This window comes from Oncorhynchus mykiss, chromosome 16 (assembly GCF_057628025.1).
Source record: "Oncorhynchus mykiss isolate SJ-2025 chromosome 16, ASM5762802v1, whole genome shotgun sequence".
Lineage (NCBI taxonomy): Eukaryota > Metazoa > Chordata > Actinopteri > Salmoniformes > Salmonidae > Oncorhynchus > Oncorhynchus mykiss.
Window position 1 is genome coordinate 26,663,211 of NC_143037.1, and position 21,543 is coordinate 26,684,753.

The 21,543-nt window shown below is 41.2% G+C and overlaps 1 protein-coding gene across 1 annotated transcript in view; it reads right to left on the minus strand.

The window, feature by feature from the left end:
- Positions 1-2,256: 2,256 nt before the first annotated feature.
- Positions 2,257-21,543, minus strand: part of rundc3ab (RUN domain containing 3Ab) — a 46,435-nt gene continuing 27,148 nt past the window's right edge. The window contains exons 7-11 of the mRNA XM_021565436.3: positions 12,384-12,552; positions 11,624-11,781; positions 4,461-4,574; positions 4,024-4,124; positions 2,257-3,767 (exon numbers count right to left, since the gene is read on the minus strand). Coding sequence (XP_021421111.1) covers positions 3,625-3,767; positions 4,024-4,124; positions 4,461-4,574; positions 11,624-11,781; positions 12,384-12,552 — 685 coding nt within the window. The 3' untranslated portion in view covers positions 2,257-3,624. The remainder of the gene's footprint in view (positions 3,768-4,023; positions 4,125-4,460; positions 4,575-11,623; positions 11,782-12,383; positions 12,553-21,543) is intronic.

The following is a 21,543-nucleotide window of genomic DNA, read 5'->3' on the forward strand; positions in this document are numbered from 1 at the left end:
CCCTTGACTTATTCCACATGTTGCTGTGTTACAGCCTGAATTCAAAATGTATTAAATATGTTTTTCTCACCCAACTACACACAACCCATAATGACATAGTGAAAACACGTTTTAATATTTTTTTCAAATGTATTAATAAAAAAACAACAGAAATATCACATGTAAATAAATAAGTATTCACACCCGAGTCAATACATGTTAAAATCACCTTTGGCAAGCGATTACAGCTGTGAGTCTTTCTGGGTAAGTCTCTAACATGCTGACCACACCACGAGCGTTGCAAAATAAATGTACATATATATGCATGTTATTCAAACATTGCACTGAGACCAACACTTCAGTCCAGTTGGTTGTGGTGATGCACCTTAACGTTGGTTGCCAACCGCCATATAAAGTCCAAAGAAGAAGCCTGAAAGAGGAGAGATTTCTAGAAACAAACTCGGTTCACCGTTTTATCTGTAGATTAATTGTCAGCATAGAGGCCCTTGTGCATTTCAAGTAAAATAACAACCTAACGTTTATATCCCAGGACAAATTAGCTAGCAACAGCAAGCTAGCTAGCTAAATTACTCTAAATGTTTAATGCTTTTTGACATGTCCCCAAATTAATATAGTTGGTTCAGAGTTTGATACTTCAACCTGAGTGTCCTGATTGCGGCTGGTGTGGGGGGCCAAAATCAACATGTGTGCGATGTCACCTGTGCCGTCTGGTCATCATGTAAGAGCTATGCACACCTGGATTGTACAATATTTTAACATTATTATTTTTTAAATTCTTCAAGCTCTGTCAAGTTGGTTGTTGATCATTGCTAGAAAGCCATTTAAGTCTTGACAGATTTTCAAGCCTATTTAAGTCAAAACTGTAACTAGGCCACTCAGGAACATTCAATGTTATCTTGTTCAGAAACTCCAGTGCATATTTGGCCTTGTGTTTTAGGTTATTGTCCTGCTCAAAGGTGAATTTGTCTCCAAGTGTCTGTTGGAAAGCAGACTGCACCAGGTTATCCTGTGGGATTTTGCTTGTGCTGTAATGGGTGCGTGTTGGTGGCAGGGAAGTCAGGCGCAGGAGAATGAACTTGGTATAAACGGAGTCGTTTAATAAGTGCTGACCAAACTTCAAAAAACAAAATTTATAAAAATAACAAAGTGGGTACAAAACCCGTTGCACACCAACACATACTAGCACAGTCACATACAATAAAACAATCTCAGACAAGGACATGAGGGGAAACAGAGGGTTAAATACACATGTAATTGATGGGATTGGAACCAGGTGTGAAGGAAGACAAGACAAAACCAATGGAAAATGAAAAATGGATCAGTGATGGCTAGAAGATCGGTGACATCGACCGCCGAACACCGCCCGAACAAGGAGAGGGACCGACTTCGGCAGATGTCGTGACATGGGTTTAGCTCTATTCTGTTTATTTTTATCCCAAAAAACTCCTTAGTCCGTGCCAATGACAAGCATAACCATAGCATGATGCAGCCACCATCATGCTTGAAAATATAAAGAGTGGTACTCGGTGATGTGTTGTATTTGCCCCAAACATAACACTTTGTATTCAGGACATGAAGTTAATTTCCTTTCCAATTTTTTTTGCAGTTTTACTTTAGTGCATTATTGCAAACAGGATGCATGTTTTGAAATATTTGTATTCTGTACAGGCTTCCTTCTTTTCACTCTGTAATTGAGGTTAGTATTGTGGAGTAACTACAATGTTGTTGACCAATCCTCAGTTTTCTCCTATCACAGCCATTAAACTCTGTAACTGTTTTAAAGTTACCATTGGCCTTATGGTGAAATCCCTGAGGGGTTTCCTTCCTCTCCAGCAACTGAGTTAGGAAGGACACCTGTATCTTTGTAGTGACGTTGTGTATTAGTACACCATCAAAGTGTAATTATTAACTTCACCGTGCTCAAAGGGATATTCAATGTCTGCTTTTTTTGTTTTTACCCATCTACCAATAGTTACCTTTATTTGGGAGGCATTGGAAAACCTCCCTGGTCTTTGGTTGAATCTGTGTTTGAAATTCACTGCTCGACTGAGGGACCTTACAGATAATTGATAAATGTGGGGTACAAAGATGAGGTAATCATTCAATAATCATGTTAAAAACTATTATTTCACACAGAGTCCATGCAACTTACTATGTGACTTGATTGTGGAATTGTGGAAAAGGTCAAGAGGTGTGAATACTTTCTGAAGGCACTGTACCATAAGTATCCCTACTTTAGCAACAACACAAGCAATGTAATGTTTAACAAAAAAGGTTGTTTTATTGCTGTTTTAAATTACATACATCCAAACTCCCAACACCTGGGATGAGATGGCTATCTACATGAAGTTAAATAAAACTAGTAAGTATAATGGGAATTCATCATAATACAAAATTAATAGCATACACCCCCCAAAAAATTGCAACATCCAATACTCATACAAGTAAGTCCTACACTCACACAAAAACGCACTCATAGACAGACAGACAATTCAATCAAAACAATTCAATTCAGGTCAGAAGGATAAGTGAAAGGCAACATCCGTCCTGCGCAGCAACACAGCCTTGAATTGATATGCAGTTATGTCTCTGTTTTTTTCCCCACACTTAAATTCCATGCATTCGTTCAGTACAAGAGCAATTTCATTTTCACCATATCCTGAAAACCTGGATAACTGAATTGACTGAGTCGGGCCCAAAGCTTCATTGATACTTACTTGGTAATTTGAAGCACTGCTAATTTATTCTTCACAATCAGAGTGGCCACTACTGTATGTTTAGAAATGATATAATACAAACCCTTTTGCATCCCTCAATGTTAGCTTGTGCTAACAGACTTGTAATAATGCCACGTCAGGTGTAATATGGCAACCAAAAAAAATGGCTGGGCTTCTGAATGGTGTCAAGGTGGCCCTGACAGTTCAAAGCCCTGCACTACAAGACTTCACAGTAGGCAGAAAGTAGATACTAGTACCGATACTACTACCGACAGACTTGCAAGACTGAAGACAGAGACAGACGAACACAGACAGATAGTTGTAATTCTACAGTACAACCCTCTAGGGAGGTGAAATGTTTTGGTCAACGGGAGAGATACATGTTTGTAGTTGCTGTAAATTGAAAATTACGATCTGTAATTGTATAATGGCTATGTTTTCAAGTAAGCAACCATATTTCCCATCTATAGGAGATGGTGCGCAGTTCAGCCGAGTAAAGACATTGAAAGACAGTGGAATTGAAGGGTTTGGGCAGGACTGCAGCTCTTCCGGTTGGTTTTCTTTTTTGACACGATTGGAGATGCATGTGATAGACAGGCTTTTCAGTCAGAGATGAGACGGTCATATAGAATGACAGTGTTTTGAAATGAGAGAGCGTTGGATTTGAGGAATGATGGTGGAATAAAGGGAATTTAAAGGTTTATTGAGGGGGAACATCGTCCTCCTTTTGACAGCAGAAGAAAAAAAGGAACATTTGTGTTTATTTTTTTGACAAGTCCAGGGAGTCCCTCCCTGTTTCAGTTTGTCTTCACCCATTTGGTGCTTAATGAACACGACCCAGGTTTCTCATGTTGGGTTGAGCTGTGTCTCCCAGTGTTTGTGAATGGCAGTCGTTCTTTGGTGCCCTCTAGCTGGGAGAGAGGGCAGGGCTGTTGTCTGTGCTGATGTGGACCAGGCACTCGCTGGACTTAAGGCTTGCCAGGGACTTGCAGCTGGGCAGGGAGTTTAGAGAACCACACAGGACCATCATGGAAGGGGTGTAGTCTTTATCTAGGGGAAGGACATATGTTGTCAAAACCAACATGAAATGTGTGTTAGCTGTAGGTGTGTTCATGGTTTTATATTTATGAGAGCACAGGAGTGCGTGTGCACGTGCATAATTTCTGCACGCTTGCGTGTGTGGCGATCTTATGCATGCATGTGTCCATGGCTCCATAGATGCGTTGCTGTCTGTGTGTGGTGTAATGGCATGTATCCTTATTTGTGAACAATACGGGTAGTGTGTATGAGTGTGTGACTACAGCACCTGCTGTGCACCACGCCTCTCCATTCTGCTGCCCTGCTGTATTCTGGGAGTCGGAGTCCAGGCTGACCACTGACAGCAGCTCTGTGCTGGGGAAGCTCCTCCTACAGGCATATGGGGACATAGTAAATATACTCTCGTTCTTTTTTTCACACTCCCTCACTCGCTCTCTCAGCGCTGACACGATCCCCGATTCTACATGACAAACAATCATATCTACCTCATATCGTTAATTTCAATCTGAAAGTTCTGTCGTGTTTCAAGGCCAAGCAGACAAATATTTAAAAAACAAACATAATTGGCTGCACCTTTTCCTCCTTATTTCAATTGACTGATCAACAAAATAACCTCTTTATGAATTTAGGAACTAATTAAACAAAATTGTTGCTACATAGATGCAGTACAAAGACAAGCATTTTGCTGGGAGGATGTAGTCACACCTGCGAAAGAGCTTGCCATCGTCATGATTGTTGTAGGGCTGTTGCCATTGGTTGACGAGAGGGATTGACAGGTTTTTGGCCAAAATGTTGGAGTCACACGGAATCAGGCTCGTCCTGCAAAACACAAGAATCCCAGTATAATCAAAGCATATGCAAATTGTGTCAATATGGTAGGCTTTTACAGTGATATCCCTGTACTTCACAGTGAATATGTGTACGCCACACCAAGCTAACAATTCTAGGGAGAGAACATTTTTTGTAAAGTTACCCGTAATGTTACCCTAATGTTTGAGTGTCCAGTTTTCTGTTAATTAGGGGAATATTCTATCTATGTTACAATGTTCTTAGAATATACAAGATGTAAGACATTACTGTTCCAAGCACATTTCATGAGAACGTTGCAAGAACATTCGCGTGTCCAGTTTTCTGAGGGTTAGGAGAATATTCAATTGATGTGACATCAAACATACACAGAACATGGTTGCCATGTTCTCAGAACGTAAGATATTAAAGTTTGAAACATGTTTCATGGGACCGTTGCAAGAACATTTCTCGTGTATCAGTCAGGATGTCACCTGATGGTCCCTTGTTTTCCCCAAAAAATAATCAATACATATCATGCCTTAATTACTACGGCCAAGCCCATCAAGGGCCTGATTGGTGATTCACAACTCTTTTTGTTTGTTGGCAAGGGATACTCACACACAGGGATTTTAACATAGTGTTTTTATCTTACATACTTGACACGCATGATTACATTGTGCATGTTCATTTAGAAAATGTTCAGACCCCTTGATTTTTCCACATTTTGTTACATTACAGACTTATTCTAAAATTGATTACAGTTTTTTTTCATCAATCTACACACAATACCCCATAATGACAAAGCAAAAACAGGTTTTTAAAAGTATATTAAAAATATAAAACAAATAGTTTATTTACATAAGTATTCAGACCCTTTGCTATGAGCTCAGGTGCATCATGTTCCCATTGAGTTTGCCAAAAGGCACCTAAAGGATTCTCTGGTCTGATGAAACCATGACAGAACTCTTTGGCCTGAACGCAAAGCGTCACGCTTGGAAACCTGGTACCATCCCTACGGTGAAGCATGGTGGTGACAGCATCATGCTGTGGGGCTGTTTTTCAGCGGTAGGGACAGGAAGCCACTCCTCAGTAAAAGGCACATGACAGCCCGCTTGGACAGACCATGAGAAACAAGATTCTCTGGTCTGATGAAACCAAGATTGAAGTCTTTGGCCTGAATGCCAAGCGTTACGTCTGGAGGTAACCTGGAACTATCACTACGGTGAAGCATGGTGGTGGCAGCATCATGCTGTGGGGATGTTTTTCAACGGCAGGGACTGGGAAATTAGTCAGGACCGTGGCAAAGTACAGAGAGGTCCTTGATGAAAACCTGCTCCAGAGAGCTAAGGATCTCAGACTGGGGCAAAGGTTCACCTTCCAACAGGACAACAACCCTAAGCACACAGCCAAGACAAAGCAGGAAGGCTACCCAAAACATTTGACTTAAGTTAAAAAATTTAAAGGCAAAGCTACCAAATACTAATTGAGTGTATGTAAACTTCTGACCCACTGGGAATGTGATGAAAGAAATAAAAGCTGAAATAAATCATTCTCTCTACTATTATTCTGACATTTCACATTCTCAAAATAAAGTGGTGATCCTAACTGACCTAAGACATGGAATTTACTAGGATTAAATGTCAGGAGTTGTGAAAAACTGAGTTTAAATGTATTTGGCTAAGGTGTATGTAGACTTCCAACTTCAACTGTATATAGCTGAGCATCTCAAAGAGAACTCCATAGTATTTTTGAACTCGACACCACATACCATGTCGAACAAACATCTGTCATTGAGAAACTTATTTTAATTAGATCAGATAGGTGCATCACAGGGGCCATAATGAATTAGTTGGATGGGAATTTGATTCTATAGAGGGGCACATTCTTTTCATGGGACCTTCTGCATGTGCACGCGCTTGAACTTGCACACATTTTTGATTGGATATTACAGTAAAGACCATAGGCGGCGCGTGAGTTTCAAGTTTGGGGAAGCTTACAATTTATAATACCATTTCTACCAATCTCTGTTCCAGTTATGATTTTCATATGCGCATTTTCGTGGAACAGTTTAATTTCAATACGAACATTTTAATTTCTCAATCCTTGTCACGTGGTTAATCGTTAAAATTTGAATTAAAATGGCAAATATCTAAAAGTTAAAATTCAACTAATGCAAGAGCACCAGCCATTTAACACATTGACACACTGATCGATTGGCGGTTCCAAAAATATTTTCCTATAGGCCAATGCAGCAGTAAGCGTTTAACTTCCATCGTCAACTAAGTAAAATACATAAGCCTAAAGACAAAAAAAATAAAAACAGCAGAGAATATCCTCATGAAAATTCCGGATCTTTTAACCACATTAATCTCTCTACTCAGTCTGTCTGCCTCTCTATCTGTCGTTACTTTAGCTAGCATTGTATCAAATCAATCCGAGAACTTGCAACATTGTATCAACTAGCCTATTCCGGGCCCTCAGAGTTTTCCATGCCAGTGAGCTCGGTACAGACAGCTGTTTTTGAGCAAGGGAGAAGTGTTCAGGTATTTTATGACGTTTACACTGGATATATGGGATCATCCGATCATGATATTTGGCTTGGTGATTATCGGGGCCAGGAGAGTGTTGGAAAGATGTTTAAAATACTGTGAGGAACTATTATCATTCTCAATGGATGTAAAAAATATATATACTTTTGTTGACTTACTGTGTGAGGTGAAGAAAAAATGACAGCGAAGCTCAGTTTATTAGCAGTGGACATGGTGAGTTATAAATGGCCAGAAATCAGATATTTCCAAAGGGGCACTTTCCTACATTTGTGTGCAGCAGGCCAAGTACTTCTATTCGTGCTCAGGTATGCACGCTCCCGCATAATCAGGACAGAGAAATCAGACATATGCTCATTGCTCACATGGAGCACTCCAAACAAAAGCCAATTACATTTTTATTTATTTTTACAAAACTTGGAATTGATGATTATGAAATAAACCAAAACTGATTTCTTAGAAGTGTAGCAGGTTGTGAACTCTGCAAATAACGTTTCCACCACAACAATGAGAATCATAAATTACTGTAATTAATACATGCATTAACAGAAATGAATGTAACCAAATGATGGGGATTAAAGCTACATTTACTGCTGGTGACATATGTAATGGGAAATTTATCAAAATAACCATTCAAAGGGAAAATAATTCCCACAATGAAACTGTGAATGCGCAAGGATTGGCTGTAGATATCGGAGCACATTCTGGAGAGCTGAGTGCATGCACTCTAGAGAGAGACACGTCATATCTTCACCAAACACCCATCCCCTTCGTGTCTCAACATTTCAATTATACTCAAGACACATTATCTTCATACACATTTAGATGCTTTTCACTGACCGCAAACCAATAATCACCTAGGCTGCCCAAATTGCTACATAGGCGTACATTAGGAGGCCCATTATCATCAACCATCACTCCTGTGTTCCAATGGCACGTTGTGTTAGCTAATCCAAGTTTATAATTTTAAAAGGCTAATTGATCATTAGAAAATCCTTTTGCAATAATGTTAGCGCAGGTGAAAACTTTTGTCCTGATTAAAGAAGCAATAAAACTATCCTTCTTTAGACTAGTTGAGTATCTGGAGCATCAGCATTTGTGGGTTCCATTACAGGCTCAAAATGGCCAGAAACAAAGACTTCTCTGATGAAACTCGTCAGACTATTCTTGTTCTGAGAAATGAAGGCTATTCCATGCGAGAAATTGCCAAGAAACTGAAGATCTTGTACAACGCTGTGTACTACCCCCTTCACAGAACAGCACAAACTGTCTCTAACCAGAATAGAAAGAGGAGTGGGAGGCCCCAGTACACAACTGAGCAAAAAGACAAGTACATTAGAGTGTCTAGTTTGAGAAACAGACGCCTCACAAGTCCTCAACTGGCAGCTTCATTAAATAGCACCCGCAAAACACCAGTCTCAACGTCAACAGTGAAGAGGCGACTCTGGGATGCTGGCCTTCTCGACAGAGTTGCAAAGAAAAAGCCATATCTCAGACTGGCCAATAAAAATAAAAGATTAAAATGGGCAAAAGAACACAGACACTGGACAGAGGAATTCAAAAAGGCCAGCCAATGGGGAACGAACTGAACACTGTCCCAATAAGGGTTATCTCATAGGCATGTGCTTATTGGGCCAGTAGAGTTAGGCCCTGTCCAGAAGAAACCCTAACCCCTCCTCCCTAGGCATTTACACTTATGTAGATGAAACAACTTGATAGGTGTAAGCAATAGGGTGAATGCACTTTGAAGTAAATCTCAGCTCTGTTAAAAGTGCACTCAAGAAAATATATTTTATTGATCATAGTGATTCAGGAGTATCATTAAAACATGTTAATATGCCCAACCAACATTAGACAACTATAGAGAAAGGCCTTAAATAGCTGAAATAGGTCAGAATAGTCATATTAACCAATACTTGACATGGACATGGTGTCATACCATAGCGGGAAAGATCAGAGTACCATGAACCAGGAGATTGTGAGTTCAAATTCCAGGTGAAGACAAATTGATTAATAATTACCGTATAAAATGCACAATGTAATCAAGTGTGAAAACGTCTAAAAACACTGTATGTTAAAAGTATCCCTTGCCAATAGACAAAGCGATATGAATGGATCAGTCGTTCACCAATCCGTGCCTTGATTGGCTCAGCAACAGTGACGTGATGTGTACATTTTTTTTGTGGGGGGACACAAATATTCTTGCAATGTTCCCATGAAACATGTCTAGAACATGAATATATTATGTTCTGAGAACATGGCAACCATATTCTGTGTATGTTTACAAAAACGGGAAATTCCATAATTTGGTGTGTCTCAGGTACCTCTCTAGAATGTCCCATAATTCTTAAATTGGTTTAAGATCTGGTGACTGAGATGGTCATGGCATACGGCTTACATCATTTATGCTCATCAAACCCTTCAGCTTTGTATTTACTGCAGTTTACGTTGCCCTCGAAGAGGTTGAGTGGACCTAAACCATGCCAGGAAAATACACCCCACACAATAACAGAGCTGCCAGAACCCTACCCAGCTAACAATTCTAGGGAGAGAGACATTTTTTGTTATGTTATCCGTAATGTTCCCCTAAGATTTTCCATTAGTTAGGGAAACTGCTAAGAATGTGAGAGTATATACTGTGGCCGTAAAATGTATATAGGTTCAGAACTTTTGTGAAACAGCACAGTTAAAAATATATGGCAAATATACAGTTGAAGTCGGAGGTTTACATACACCTTAGCCAAATACATTTAAACTCAGTTTTTCACCATTCCTGGCATTTAATCGTAGTAAAAATTCCCTGTTTTAGGCCAGTTAGGATCACCACTTAATTTTAAGAATGTGACGGGGGTGGCAGCAAACATTTGACTGGTACTCTACATATGGGGGATTGGAAATAATGTAGACCGTTACATTGATGGAAGCTACAATGTATCTGCAATGTTAAAGCTGATCTAACCCCCCCCCCCCCCCCCCCCCCCAGCAAAAATGTTTAAAATAAAATAAAAATGTGAGAGTAGGTAGTCTCCCTATCGAATCCAAGGGCATCAGTACCAATGCTAACCACTGTTTTAAAGTCACCATTGTCCTCATGGGGAAATCCCTGAGTGGTTTCCTTGAATCCATGCAACTTATTATGTGACTTGTTAAGCAAATGTTTATTCCTGAACTTATTCAGGCTTGCCATAACATTGTATTTAATTAATACATTTCAGCACTGTATTTAATTAATTAGTAAACATTTCTGAAAACATAGTTCCACTTTGACATTGTGTGTAGGCCAGTGACAGGTCTCAAACCCAGGCCACCAGCACCAAAGCAAATGGCCTAACCATTGTCCCAATAAGGGATATCTCAATACATGTGCCTATTGGGACAGTATAGTTAGGTCCTGTCCAGAAAAAACCCTAACCCCTCCTCCTCCCTATGCACTTGTGTAAATCTGAAACAACTTGATAGGTGTAAGCAATAGGATGAATTCCATTTGAAGTAAATCTCACCCCCCTTACAAGGACACTCAAGAAAATATGTTATTGATCATAGTGATTCAGGAGTAGGATTAAAACCAGTTAATATGTCCTACCAAATTAAACAACTATACAGAAACCCAGCTAATAATTCCAGAGGGAGAGAGTTTTTGTAATGTTACCGTAATGTTCCCCTAATATTTGAGTGTCCTGTTTTCTGAAGGTTAGTGGAACATTCTATCTATGTTAGCAAAAACCTTCTGAGAACATTTTTTTAATCATGTGGCATTAAAGTTAGTGAAAAATTATCGTAATGTTAAACACAACATACCCATAAATATTCCTGCAACAACCCCATGAAACATGTCTACAACATTAATATCTTATATGTATGTTTGGTGGGACGTTGACACGTATGTTTCTTGCCTAGAACACTAATATTTTACACTTAGAAAAAAGGGTTCTAATAGGGGTTTTCCACTTTTCCCCATAGCATAACCCTTTTTGGTTCCAGGTAGAACCCTTTTTGGTTCCAGGTAAAACCATTTTGGGTTCCATGTTGAACTCTCTGTGGAAAAGAGTTCTATATAAAACACAAAGGTTTCTACTTGGAACCAAAAGGGTTCTACCTGGAACCAACAAGGGTTCTTCAAAGGGTTATCCTATGGGGGACGGCTGAAGAACCGTTTTAGGTTCTAGATAGCACCTTTTTTTCTAAGAGTGTATGTTCTGAGAACATGGCAACCATGTTCTGTGTATGTTTTGTGGGACGTTGATGGAATATTCTCCTAACCAACAGAAAACTGGACACATGAGTGTTCTTGCAACGTTCCTATGAAACGTGTCTAGAACATTAATATATAACATTCTGAGAACATGGTAACCAAGTTCTATTTGACATTAAGGGAACGTTCTCTACAGTTGTGGGAATGTTTGTTGTTAGCTGGGTACCTGTATGTGTCTCTCTAGTTGTGTGTATAGTGTGTGTATGTTGTATGTCTACATGTACGTCGCATGCATGCTCGTGTCTGCACGTGCATGTGTGTGCGTGTGTGTAGCCACTCACAGTTGCTCCTGCAGCTCCAACACGATGGCCTCCAGCTCCCTCTTTTCCTGCTGGCTCTGCTCCTCCAGCTCCACCAGCCTCGCGTTCAGCTCCTTGTTCTCCGTCTCCACGTTTGTCAACTGGGATTCCCGCAGACGCACCAGCTCCTCCAAATAGCCCTGGAGACAAGCACACATCAGGGCTGTTTTTTTTTTCTGGAAGAAAACGGGCTGAAATGGAGTCAAATGGGGAGGTACTTGTCAAATAAGAAACTTGTTTTTGTTGTTGTTTTGAAACATTTTGCTACAGTGTGCCCTATGACCCAGCTACACATATCCAATGATGCCTTCCATCTACTTCTGTCTTATCAATGAGTCCTATGATAGACTACAGAGAACAATTTGTGAGCCACATTATCTCTTGCAGATGAGGCATTTCAAGTTATGGTTGGGCAGGAGCAGCATCTTCATAAGAACAAACTGTGCAATAACATTCAGCCCTGATCTCTGAGGTAACTGTCATTTGGGGCATGCCTGGGCACGTGTATACACCACAATATAGACCTAGTGTCTAGTTTGTGATTATATCAAGGGCTAGTGTACAAGGATACACCTATGACCTAGTGTACACCTAGGAGCAACCTACCCTAGGGAGCAAGTGAGCTGTGAATAGTTATTACAGTACTTGAAGACACCCAACAACAACTATCTTGTCCCCTGTACTTGAGTGCCACTCATAGGCTTACTGTGGGGATCTACAAAGATACAAAATGGCTACCCACCTTCTGAGCATAGACAATCTTGAACCTCTGCTCCATCTTGCGGCACTTGTTGGCCCAGCTCTCCTCGTCGGTGACCAGCGGGACGTAGGGGTGCTCAGGGACACTGTCATCGCTCGTGCTGCTGTCGATGCTCCGACGGTCGTCGTCGTCATCACTCAGGTAGTCATAGCTACACAGACAACAACAGATGACAATAATAGGCCTATTTATGCTATGTAATATTGGGCCCGTTTCCCGAACCCAGATTAAGCCTAGTCCTGGATTAAACATCTTTCTCTATAGAGGATCACCATTAAAAGCATGTTTTAGTGTTGGCCAACGCAGCTGTTTTTATCTCAAAATCAAATAATTTCTGGGTAACAATCAAGTATACAGTATAGTATACAGCCCCCGTGATATGCAGCTGTTCAGGGAAGCTAGAAACCATTATACACAGGCAGTTAGAAAAGCCAAGGCTAGCTTTTTCAAGCAGAAATTTGCTTCTTGCAACACTAACTCAAAAAAGTTCTGGGACACTGTAAAGTCCATGGAGAATAAGAACACCTCCTCCCAGCTGCCCACTGCACTGAAGATAGGAAACACTGTCACCACTGATAAATCCACCATAATTGAACATTTCAATAAGCATTTTTCTACTGCTGGCCATGCTTTCCACCTGGCTACTCCTACCCCTGTCAACAGCACTGCACCCCCAACAGCAACTCGCCCAAGCCTTCCCCATTTCTCCTTCTCCCAAATCCATTCAGCTGATGTTCTGAAAGAGCTGCAAAATCTGGACCCCTACAAATCAGCCGGGCTAGACAATCTGGACCCTTTCTTTCTAAAATTATCTGCCGAAATTGTTGCCACTCCTATTACTAGCCTGTTCAACCTCTCTTTCGTGTCGTCTGAGATTCCCAAAGATTGGAAAGCAGCTGCGGTCATCCCCCTCTTCAAAGGGGGGGACACTCTTGACCCAAACTGCTACAGACCTATATCTATCCTACCATGCCTTTCTAAGGTCTTCGAAAGCCAAGTCAACAAACAGATTACCGACCATTTTGAATCTCACCATACCTTCTCTGCTATGCAATCTGGTTTCAGAGCTGGTCATGGGTGCACCTCAGCCACGCTCAAGGTCCTAAACGATATCTTAACCGCCATCGATAAGAAACATTACTGTGCAGCCGTATTCATTGATCTGGCCAAGGCTTTCGACTCTGTCAATCACCACATCCTCATCGGCAGACTCAACAGCCTTGGTTTCTCAAATGATTGCCTCGCCTGGTTCACCAACTACTTCTCTGATAGAGTTCAGTGTGTCAAATCGGAGGGTCTGTTGTCCGGACCTCTGGCAGTCTCTATGGGGGTGCCACAGGGTTCAATTCTTGGACCGACTCTCTTCTCTGTATACATCAATGAGGTCGCTCTTGCTGCTGGTGAGTCTCTGATCCACCTCTACGCAGACGACACCATTCTGTATACTTCCGGCCCTTCTTTGGACACTGTGTTAACAACCCTCCAGGCAAGCTTCAATGCCATACAACTCTCCTGCCGTGGCCTCCAATTGCTCTTAAATACAAGTAAAACTAAATGCATGCTCTTCAACCGATCGCTACCTGCACCTACCCGCCTGTCCAACATCACTACTCTGGACGGCTCTGACTTAGAATACGTGGACAACTACAAATACTTAGGTGTCTGGTTAGACTGTAAACTCTCCTTCCAGACCCATATCAAACATCTCCAATCCAAAGTTAAATCTAGAATTGGCTTCCTATTTCGCAACAAAGCATCCTTCACTCATGCTGCCAAACATACCCTTGTAAAACTGACCATCCTACCAATCCTCGACTTTGGCGATGTAATTTACAAAATAGCCTCCAATACCCTACTCAACAAATTGGATGCAGTCTATCACAGTGCAATCCGTTTTGTCACCAAAGCCCCATATACTACCCACCATTGCGACCTGTACGCTCTCGTTGGCTGGCCCTCGCTTCATACTCGTCGCCAAACCCACTGGCTCCATGTCATCTACAAGACCCTGCTAGGTAAAGTCCCCCCTTATCTCAGCTCGCTGGTCACCATAGCATCTCCCACCTGTAGCACACGCTCCAGCAGGTATATCTCTCTAGTCACCCCCAAAACCAATTCTTTCTTTGGCCGCCTCTCTTTCCAGTTCTCTGCTGCCAATGACTGGAACGAACTACAAAAATCTCTGAAACTGGAAACACTTATCTCCCTCACTAGCTTTAAGCACCAACTGTCAGAGCAGCTCACAGATTACTGCACCTGTACATAGCCCACCTATAATTTAGCCCTATCAACTACCTCTTTCCCAACTGTATTTAATTAATTTATTTATTTTGCTCCTTTGCACCCCATTATTTTTATTTCTACTTTGCACATTCTTCCATTGCAAAACTACCATTCCAGTGTTTTACTTGTTATATTGTATTTACCTTGCCACCAAGGCCTTTTTTGCCTTTACCTCCCTTCTCACCTCATTTGCTCACATTGTATATAGACTTGTTTATACTTTATTATTGACTGTATGTTTGTTTTACTCCATGTGTAACTCTGTGCTGTTGTATCTGTCGAACTGCTTTGCTTTATCTTGGCCAGGTCGCAATTGTAAATGAGAACTTGTTCTCAACTTGCCTACCTGGTTAAATAAAGGTAAAATAAAAATAAATAAATAAATAAATCTTACTGTTATTATTTATTTTCAATTAAAATGGTCAAAAATATTTAAAAAATTGCTTCTTAGTAGAGAGGAATTTCTCAAGCAAGAAGGTTGCTAAGACTGTCTAGCTGTGGTCTGAGTGGGGAGGGGAAAACTGAAAACTAGCTGTTATTGACAGAGAGGTTTGGAACTCTCTTTCGTACTGGGCTATTATCTAAATTTACCACCTGGTGATGTAGGCAGGCAGGCCAAAACTCCATCCCACCCAAACATGCTGAAATTTCAGACAGTCATTTTAAACAGCTCTTACACTGTTCAACTTAATACAAAAATAGAAATTAAGAAAGTACAGTAAGTGCAAAATAAAGTAACATGGTTGACGATTTCATCTTAAATCAGCCATAAATCCCCTTGTGACAGGGGGAATGGAAGCTTGTTGTCTGTAACAGGGAGAGGCAATTGAATGCAAAATAATAATAATAATAATTGTAAGAAATTGTTAAAAACATTTCTAGCCTGTCCATCTATGGGTAACAGTGTTGACGTGTTATGGTCGACCCGCTCAGTTTTCCACCACAAAACACCAGAATATGGCCAAAAATAGTAGAACGAGCTCACCTGCTTTTGGGTCTTTCTATAAATAAAAGGGCCAATGTGTGACATCAGGGTCAACATTTTTAAATGTGATCTTCTGGCTTCACATGTGTAGTTACAGGAATAAGAGTCTAGATAGGTACAATGAGACCATAATTCTTACCAACAACAAAACATCTACATGTCGTTCAAAATGTCACATGAAACATGGACACTGCATGTTTCTTTTGCCTAGTAGCCAGGTCTGTTTGTGCTTTAGTCTACTTTTCTATATTTTATAGCCATGGTAAAGGTTGTAGAATAATGAAAACGATAAACAACAGAATTTCTATTTTTTTTTTTTTTTTAAATAGTTGATATAATAGAATAATATAATACAATGGGTTCTGTCAACAAAATCATTGACAATAATAATAACCAATAATTAAATCATTATAATCAATTAACTCTTCAAGCAGTGTATGTGTGTGCGTGTGGGTGCGCGTGCGTGTGTGTGAAAACTAGGAAAGAGGATGCAACAAATCAAGGAAATGCAAATGAGATTCTCTCAAGGAAGGAGGAAGCAAGTATTTGACAGATATTACATTTTTTGACAGTGCCAGACTGACTGACTGACTGAGCTTCCATAATACCCATGGCATGTCCAGAAACAACCCCCAGCCCCTACTGCCCAGAATCTAGACATGTGTAGATCTGAGAGGGATTAACTTGTGGTGACATGGTGAGAGCTCCACCTTACCCTCTGATAGGCTTATTGGAATGTTGGTGGTATTGCGTACACCTTTCCAATTCTCTCAGATCTCCACAAGTGTCTAGGGGTAAGGGCTAGGGGTTGATTCTGGACAGGACCCCACAACCCTTTGGGTGTGTGGTGGACCTACAGCACGACACTTGAGGCATTGGTTGAATGTTTAATTCCATTGGTATACGCACGCAGATTTGCACCGGTGTAAGCTGGACACACCCATGGCACTGTATCAAGCTGATCAAACAGGTCAGGGTAGCTGGAGACCTGCTGTAAACAGTTAAAGGATATAATGTCTACTATTCACACCCGTGCTTCATAGATATGCAACCACTGACTAACTATAGCTAGGGCATATCTCTAATCAAATCAGATCAAATCTTATTGTACACATACACGTGTTTAGTAGATGATATTGTGGGTGTAGCAAAATGCTTGTGTTTCTAGCTCCAACAGTGAAGTAATATCTAGCCAGTAATATCCAACAATTTCACAACAATACACACAAAACAAACAAATCCAAGTAAATTAATTAAGAATATGTAAATATATGGACGAGCAATATCAGAGCGGCATAGACTAAGATACAGTATATAAATATGAGATGAGTAATTTAAAATATGTATACATTATTAAAGTGACTAGCGTTCCATTTATTAAAGTGGCCAGTGATTTCAAGTCTATGTATATAGGCAGCAGCCTCTAATGTGCTAGTGATGGCTATTTAACGGTCTGATGGCCTTAAGATAGAAGCTGTTTTTCAGTTTCTCAGTCCCAGCTTTGATGCACCTGTACTGACCTCGCCTTCTGGATGATAACGCGGTGAACAGGCAGTGGCTCGGGTGGTTGTTGTCCTTGATTATCTTTTTGGCCTTCCTATGACATCGGGTGCTGGTAGCTTGCCGCCGGTGATGGGTTGGGCAGACCACACCACCCTCTGGAGAGCCCTTTGGTTGTGAGCAGTGCAGTTGCCGTACCAAGCGGTGATACAGCCCTCACCTCCTCGCTGCAGCCTGTCTCGTCATTGTTGGTAATGGTCTGAAAACTTGATGATTGAGTTGGAGGCGTGCGTGGCCATGCAGTCGTGGGTGAACAAGGAGTACAAGAGGGGGCTGTGCACGCACCCTTGTGGGACCACAGTGTTGAGGATCAGAGAAATGGAGGTGTTGTTTCCAACCTTCACTATCTGTGGGCATCCAGGCAGGAAGTCCAGGACCCAGTTTCACAGGGCGGGGTTCAGACCCAGGGCCTCGAGCTTAATGATGAGCTTGGAAGGTACTATGGTGTTGATTGCTGAGCTATAGTCAATGAACAGCATTCTTACATAGGGATTCCTCTTGTCCAGATGGGATAGGGCAGTGTGCAGTGTGATGGTGAGTGCATTGTCTGTGTATCTATTAGGGCGGTATTTTTTTTTAACTGGGTCTAGGGTGTCAGGTAAGGTAGAGGTGATATGATCCTTGAACTAGTCTCTCAAAGCACTTCATGATGACAGACGTGAGTGCCACGGGGCGATAGTAATTTAATTCAGTTACTTTTGCTTTCTTGGGTACAGGGACAATGGTGGCCATCTTGAAGCATGTGGGGACAGCAGACTGGGATAGGGAGAGATTGTAAACACACAAGCTAGCTGGTCTGCGCATGCTCTGAGGACGTGGCTAGGGATGCCGTCTGGGCCGGCAGCCTTGCGAGGGTTAACACCCTTAAATGTCTTACTCACGTCAGCTACGGAGAAGGAGAGCCCACAGTCCTTGGTAACGGGCCACGTCGGTGGCACTGTGTTATCCTCAAAGCGGGCAAAGAAGGTGTTTAGCTTGTTCGGAAGCAAAATGTCGGTGTCCGCGACATGGCTGGTTTTCCTTTTGTAGTCCATGATTGTCTGTAGACCCTGCCACATACATCTCGTGTCTGAGCCGTTGAATTGTGACTCCACTTTGTCTCTATACTGACGTTTTGCCTGTTTGATTGCCTTACGGAGGGAATAACTACACTATTTGTATTTTGCCATATTCCCAGTCACCTTGCATGATTAAATGTGGTGGTACGTGATTTCAGTTTTGCGCGAATGCTGTCATCCACGATTTCTCGTTAGGGTAGGTTTTAATAGTCCCAGTGGGAACAACATCTCCTATACACTTCCTGATAAACTCAGTCACCGTATCAGTATATTCGTCAATGTTATTCTCGGAGGCTACCCGGAACATATCCTAGTCCACCTGATCAAAACAATCTTGAAGCGTGGATTCCGATTGGTCAGACCAGCATTGAATAGTCCTTAGCACAGGTACTTCCTCCTTTAGATTATGTCTATAGGAAGGGATTTGCCGAAAGGAGGGTGGGGGAAGGCCTTGTAGGCATCCTGGAAGTTGGAGTAGCAGTGGTCGTGTGTTTTAGCAGCGCGAGTACTGCAGTCAATATGTTGATAGAACTTCAGTAGCGTTTTCCTCAAATTTGCTTTGATAAAATCCCCAGCTACAATAAATGCGGCCTCAGGATATGTGGTTTCTAGTTTGCATAAAGTCCAGTGAAGTTCTTTGAGGGCCGTCGTGGTATTGGCTTGAGGGGGAATATACACGGCTGTGACTATAACCGAAGATAATTATTTTGGGAGGTAATGTGATCGGCATTTGATTGTGAGATATTCTAGGTCGGGTGAACAAAAGGACTTGAGTTCCTGTATGTTATCACACAATGAGTATTTAATTATGAAACATACACCCTGCCCTCCTTCTTCCTGGAGAGATATTTATTCCTGTCTGCGTGATGAACTGAGAACCCAACTGGCTGTATATCAGTATATCCCGAGAGAGCCATGTTTCCATGAAACAGAGTATGTTACAATCTCTGATAACTTTCTGGAAGGACATCCTCGCCCTCAGCTCGTCAACTTTATTATCCAGAGACTGAACATTAGCGAGTAATATACTCAGATGCGGTGGGTGGTGTGCGCACCTCATGAGTCGGACTAGAAGTCCACTCCGAGTACCTCTTCTTCTGGCGATGTTTTGGGTCAGCCTCAGGAATCAGTTCAATTTCCCTGGGGGGTATGAACAAAGGATCAGATTCGGGAAAGTTGTATTCCTGGTCGTAATGCTGGTAATACTGGTGAGTTACCGCCGCTCTGATATCCAAAAGTTTTTCCCGGCTGTATGTAATAACACAAAAAAATGTCTGGCTTAATAATATAAGAAATAACACATAAAAAAACGAAATAGTGCAAAGTTGCCTAGGGGCTAGAAGCACGGCTGCCCTCTATTGCGCCAATCTAGCAATAGATACTGTTGCTTTGGCTGTATAGCATAATTTAATAAGATCCCCAATGATTAGCTAGGTAGCTAGTACTGATGCGCGGGTTGACTCGGTTATATCCGCGGGGCAGACGGGTTTAGGATCATTAAATATTGTATGACTGAAGGGCGGGTGGGTGGTGGGCAATAATACCTTTAAAAAGATCCATCAATGTATAATTATTGTGCAATTTATATAGGCTACATTAAGATTTTTCTTCAATTATTTTATCTGGTATTAATGCATTAGCCTAAACTTTAGGGCTACAGGCGCCAAATAGCCTACACAGCCAACCGCCAAATAATGCTTTCGGGACCTGCCAGAAAAAGTTCAGGTCAATCTATGGAGGCAAAAAGGACATGGTTTCATCCAATAAGACAAAAGGAGAAAGGAGAGTTGGAAATAAAGAGAAGGGAGGGCCAGAAAAGTAATGTTTGGAAAATATTTGGTGAAGTGGTAAAAGAGGATGATAGCAGTGCCGGCTATGTTATGTGTAATGATTGTGAGGCTTTATACACATTTGACAGTCACAAGACAAGACTTCAAATAGGCCTATAAGTTCATGTCAAGGGAACTGTACCATACTGGGTTGAATGGAATCTGAAATCTGGACATTGACTAACCCGAATAACCTACTGTTTTCTGGCAAACTCCCAAGTCCTCTGATAATACTAGTCCCGTGCGAATCGTCATCCCTGTGTTTTGAGAGAAATGTCTGAGTTCGACAGGTTTTGCTCGCGGTTTGAGCAAGAAAACAATAACTGATCTGATTAAATGAAAGGAGTGCTGCTCATAGCCTATATATGAAGGGCCAAAATGTGTCAACTTTCACAGTGAATGCTTTTGTGCGAATGAATGGAACATCACCAAATGCATCATTAAATGCATATTGTGCCGTGTTTTATACAACCTTGCTGTTAATAAATCACAAAGCAGCATACAACTGAACTAAACAAATGGAACAAGTTCACTTTCTCATCCATAGCCTAAAAAAGCATATCAAGTGCAAGTTAGCTGTTTAGCTCATATCTGAAGGCTGGGGGGCATTTAGGACGTATTCTACTCCGGATCGCTAAAATATTTGAATGATTATGATCACACTTCCTCAATTCCAATATTATGATGACACTATACCAAAGATGGTTTGGTATGATTTAAAAACTTGGGAACCAAACTTGAGTTATCCATGTAGCTAGCCTTTTATCGCCTGGACTTGTTGAAACATGTTCACGCCTTGAAAAATGTATTTAGTCTTCTAGGGCAACATATGACATAAGAGAAGCTACATGTATCTAATTATAGACACGTTTATTAACAAATAACCTCCCAAAATGTCGGATATTACACTTACGGGATCTCCATACAAAAAAAGAGTTGGACAGCAATATCCAGGAATTTCACAGGATCAAGGTCAAAGTGTAATTAATTTGTTAAATACTTAGTATATGATACAACAACAAACAACAGTATCATAAATGTAAGGAAAGAAACGTAGTGTTTAGTGTCACACGATTTTTGCTAAATCTGTGAAGACTCCAAGCATGACAAAGGGTTTAAACTAGGGCTGACCCCATTTAGTCGACTGGTCGATTGTTTAGTCGATGGGATGTTGGTCGACTGAGATTTCTTTAGTCGAGCAGTAGCAATTAAAAAATCTATCATGGTGTACAAGACTAATTCATTGTGGAGGCCGTGGGATGGCACAATCCATCACTCTAAGACATGTGCTACTGAAATTGTATATGGTGCAACACTAATAAAAATTATATTATTTTATAACAAATGCGCTTTCTCCCACATTGGATACTGGCCACTGTCTGCGGTTCTGAAACACATCAGTGCGCTGTTGAATTGGCATATTTTCC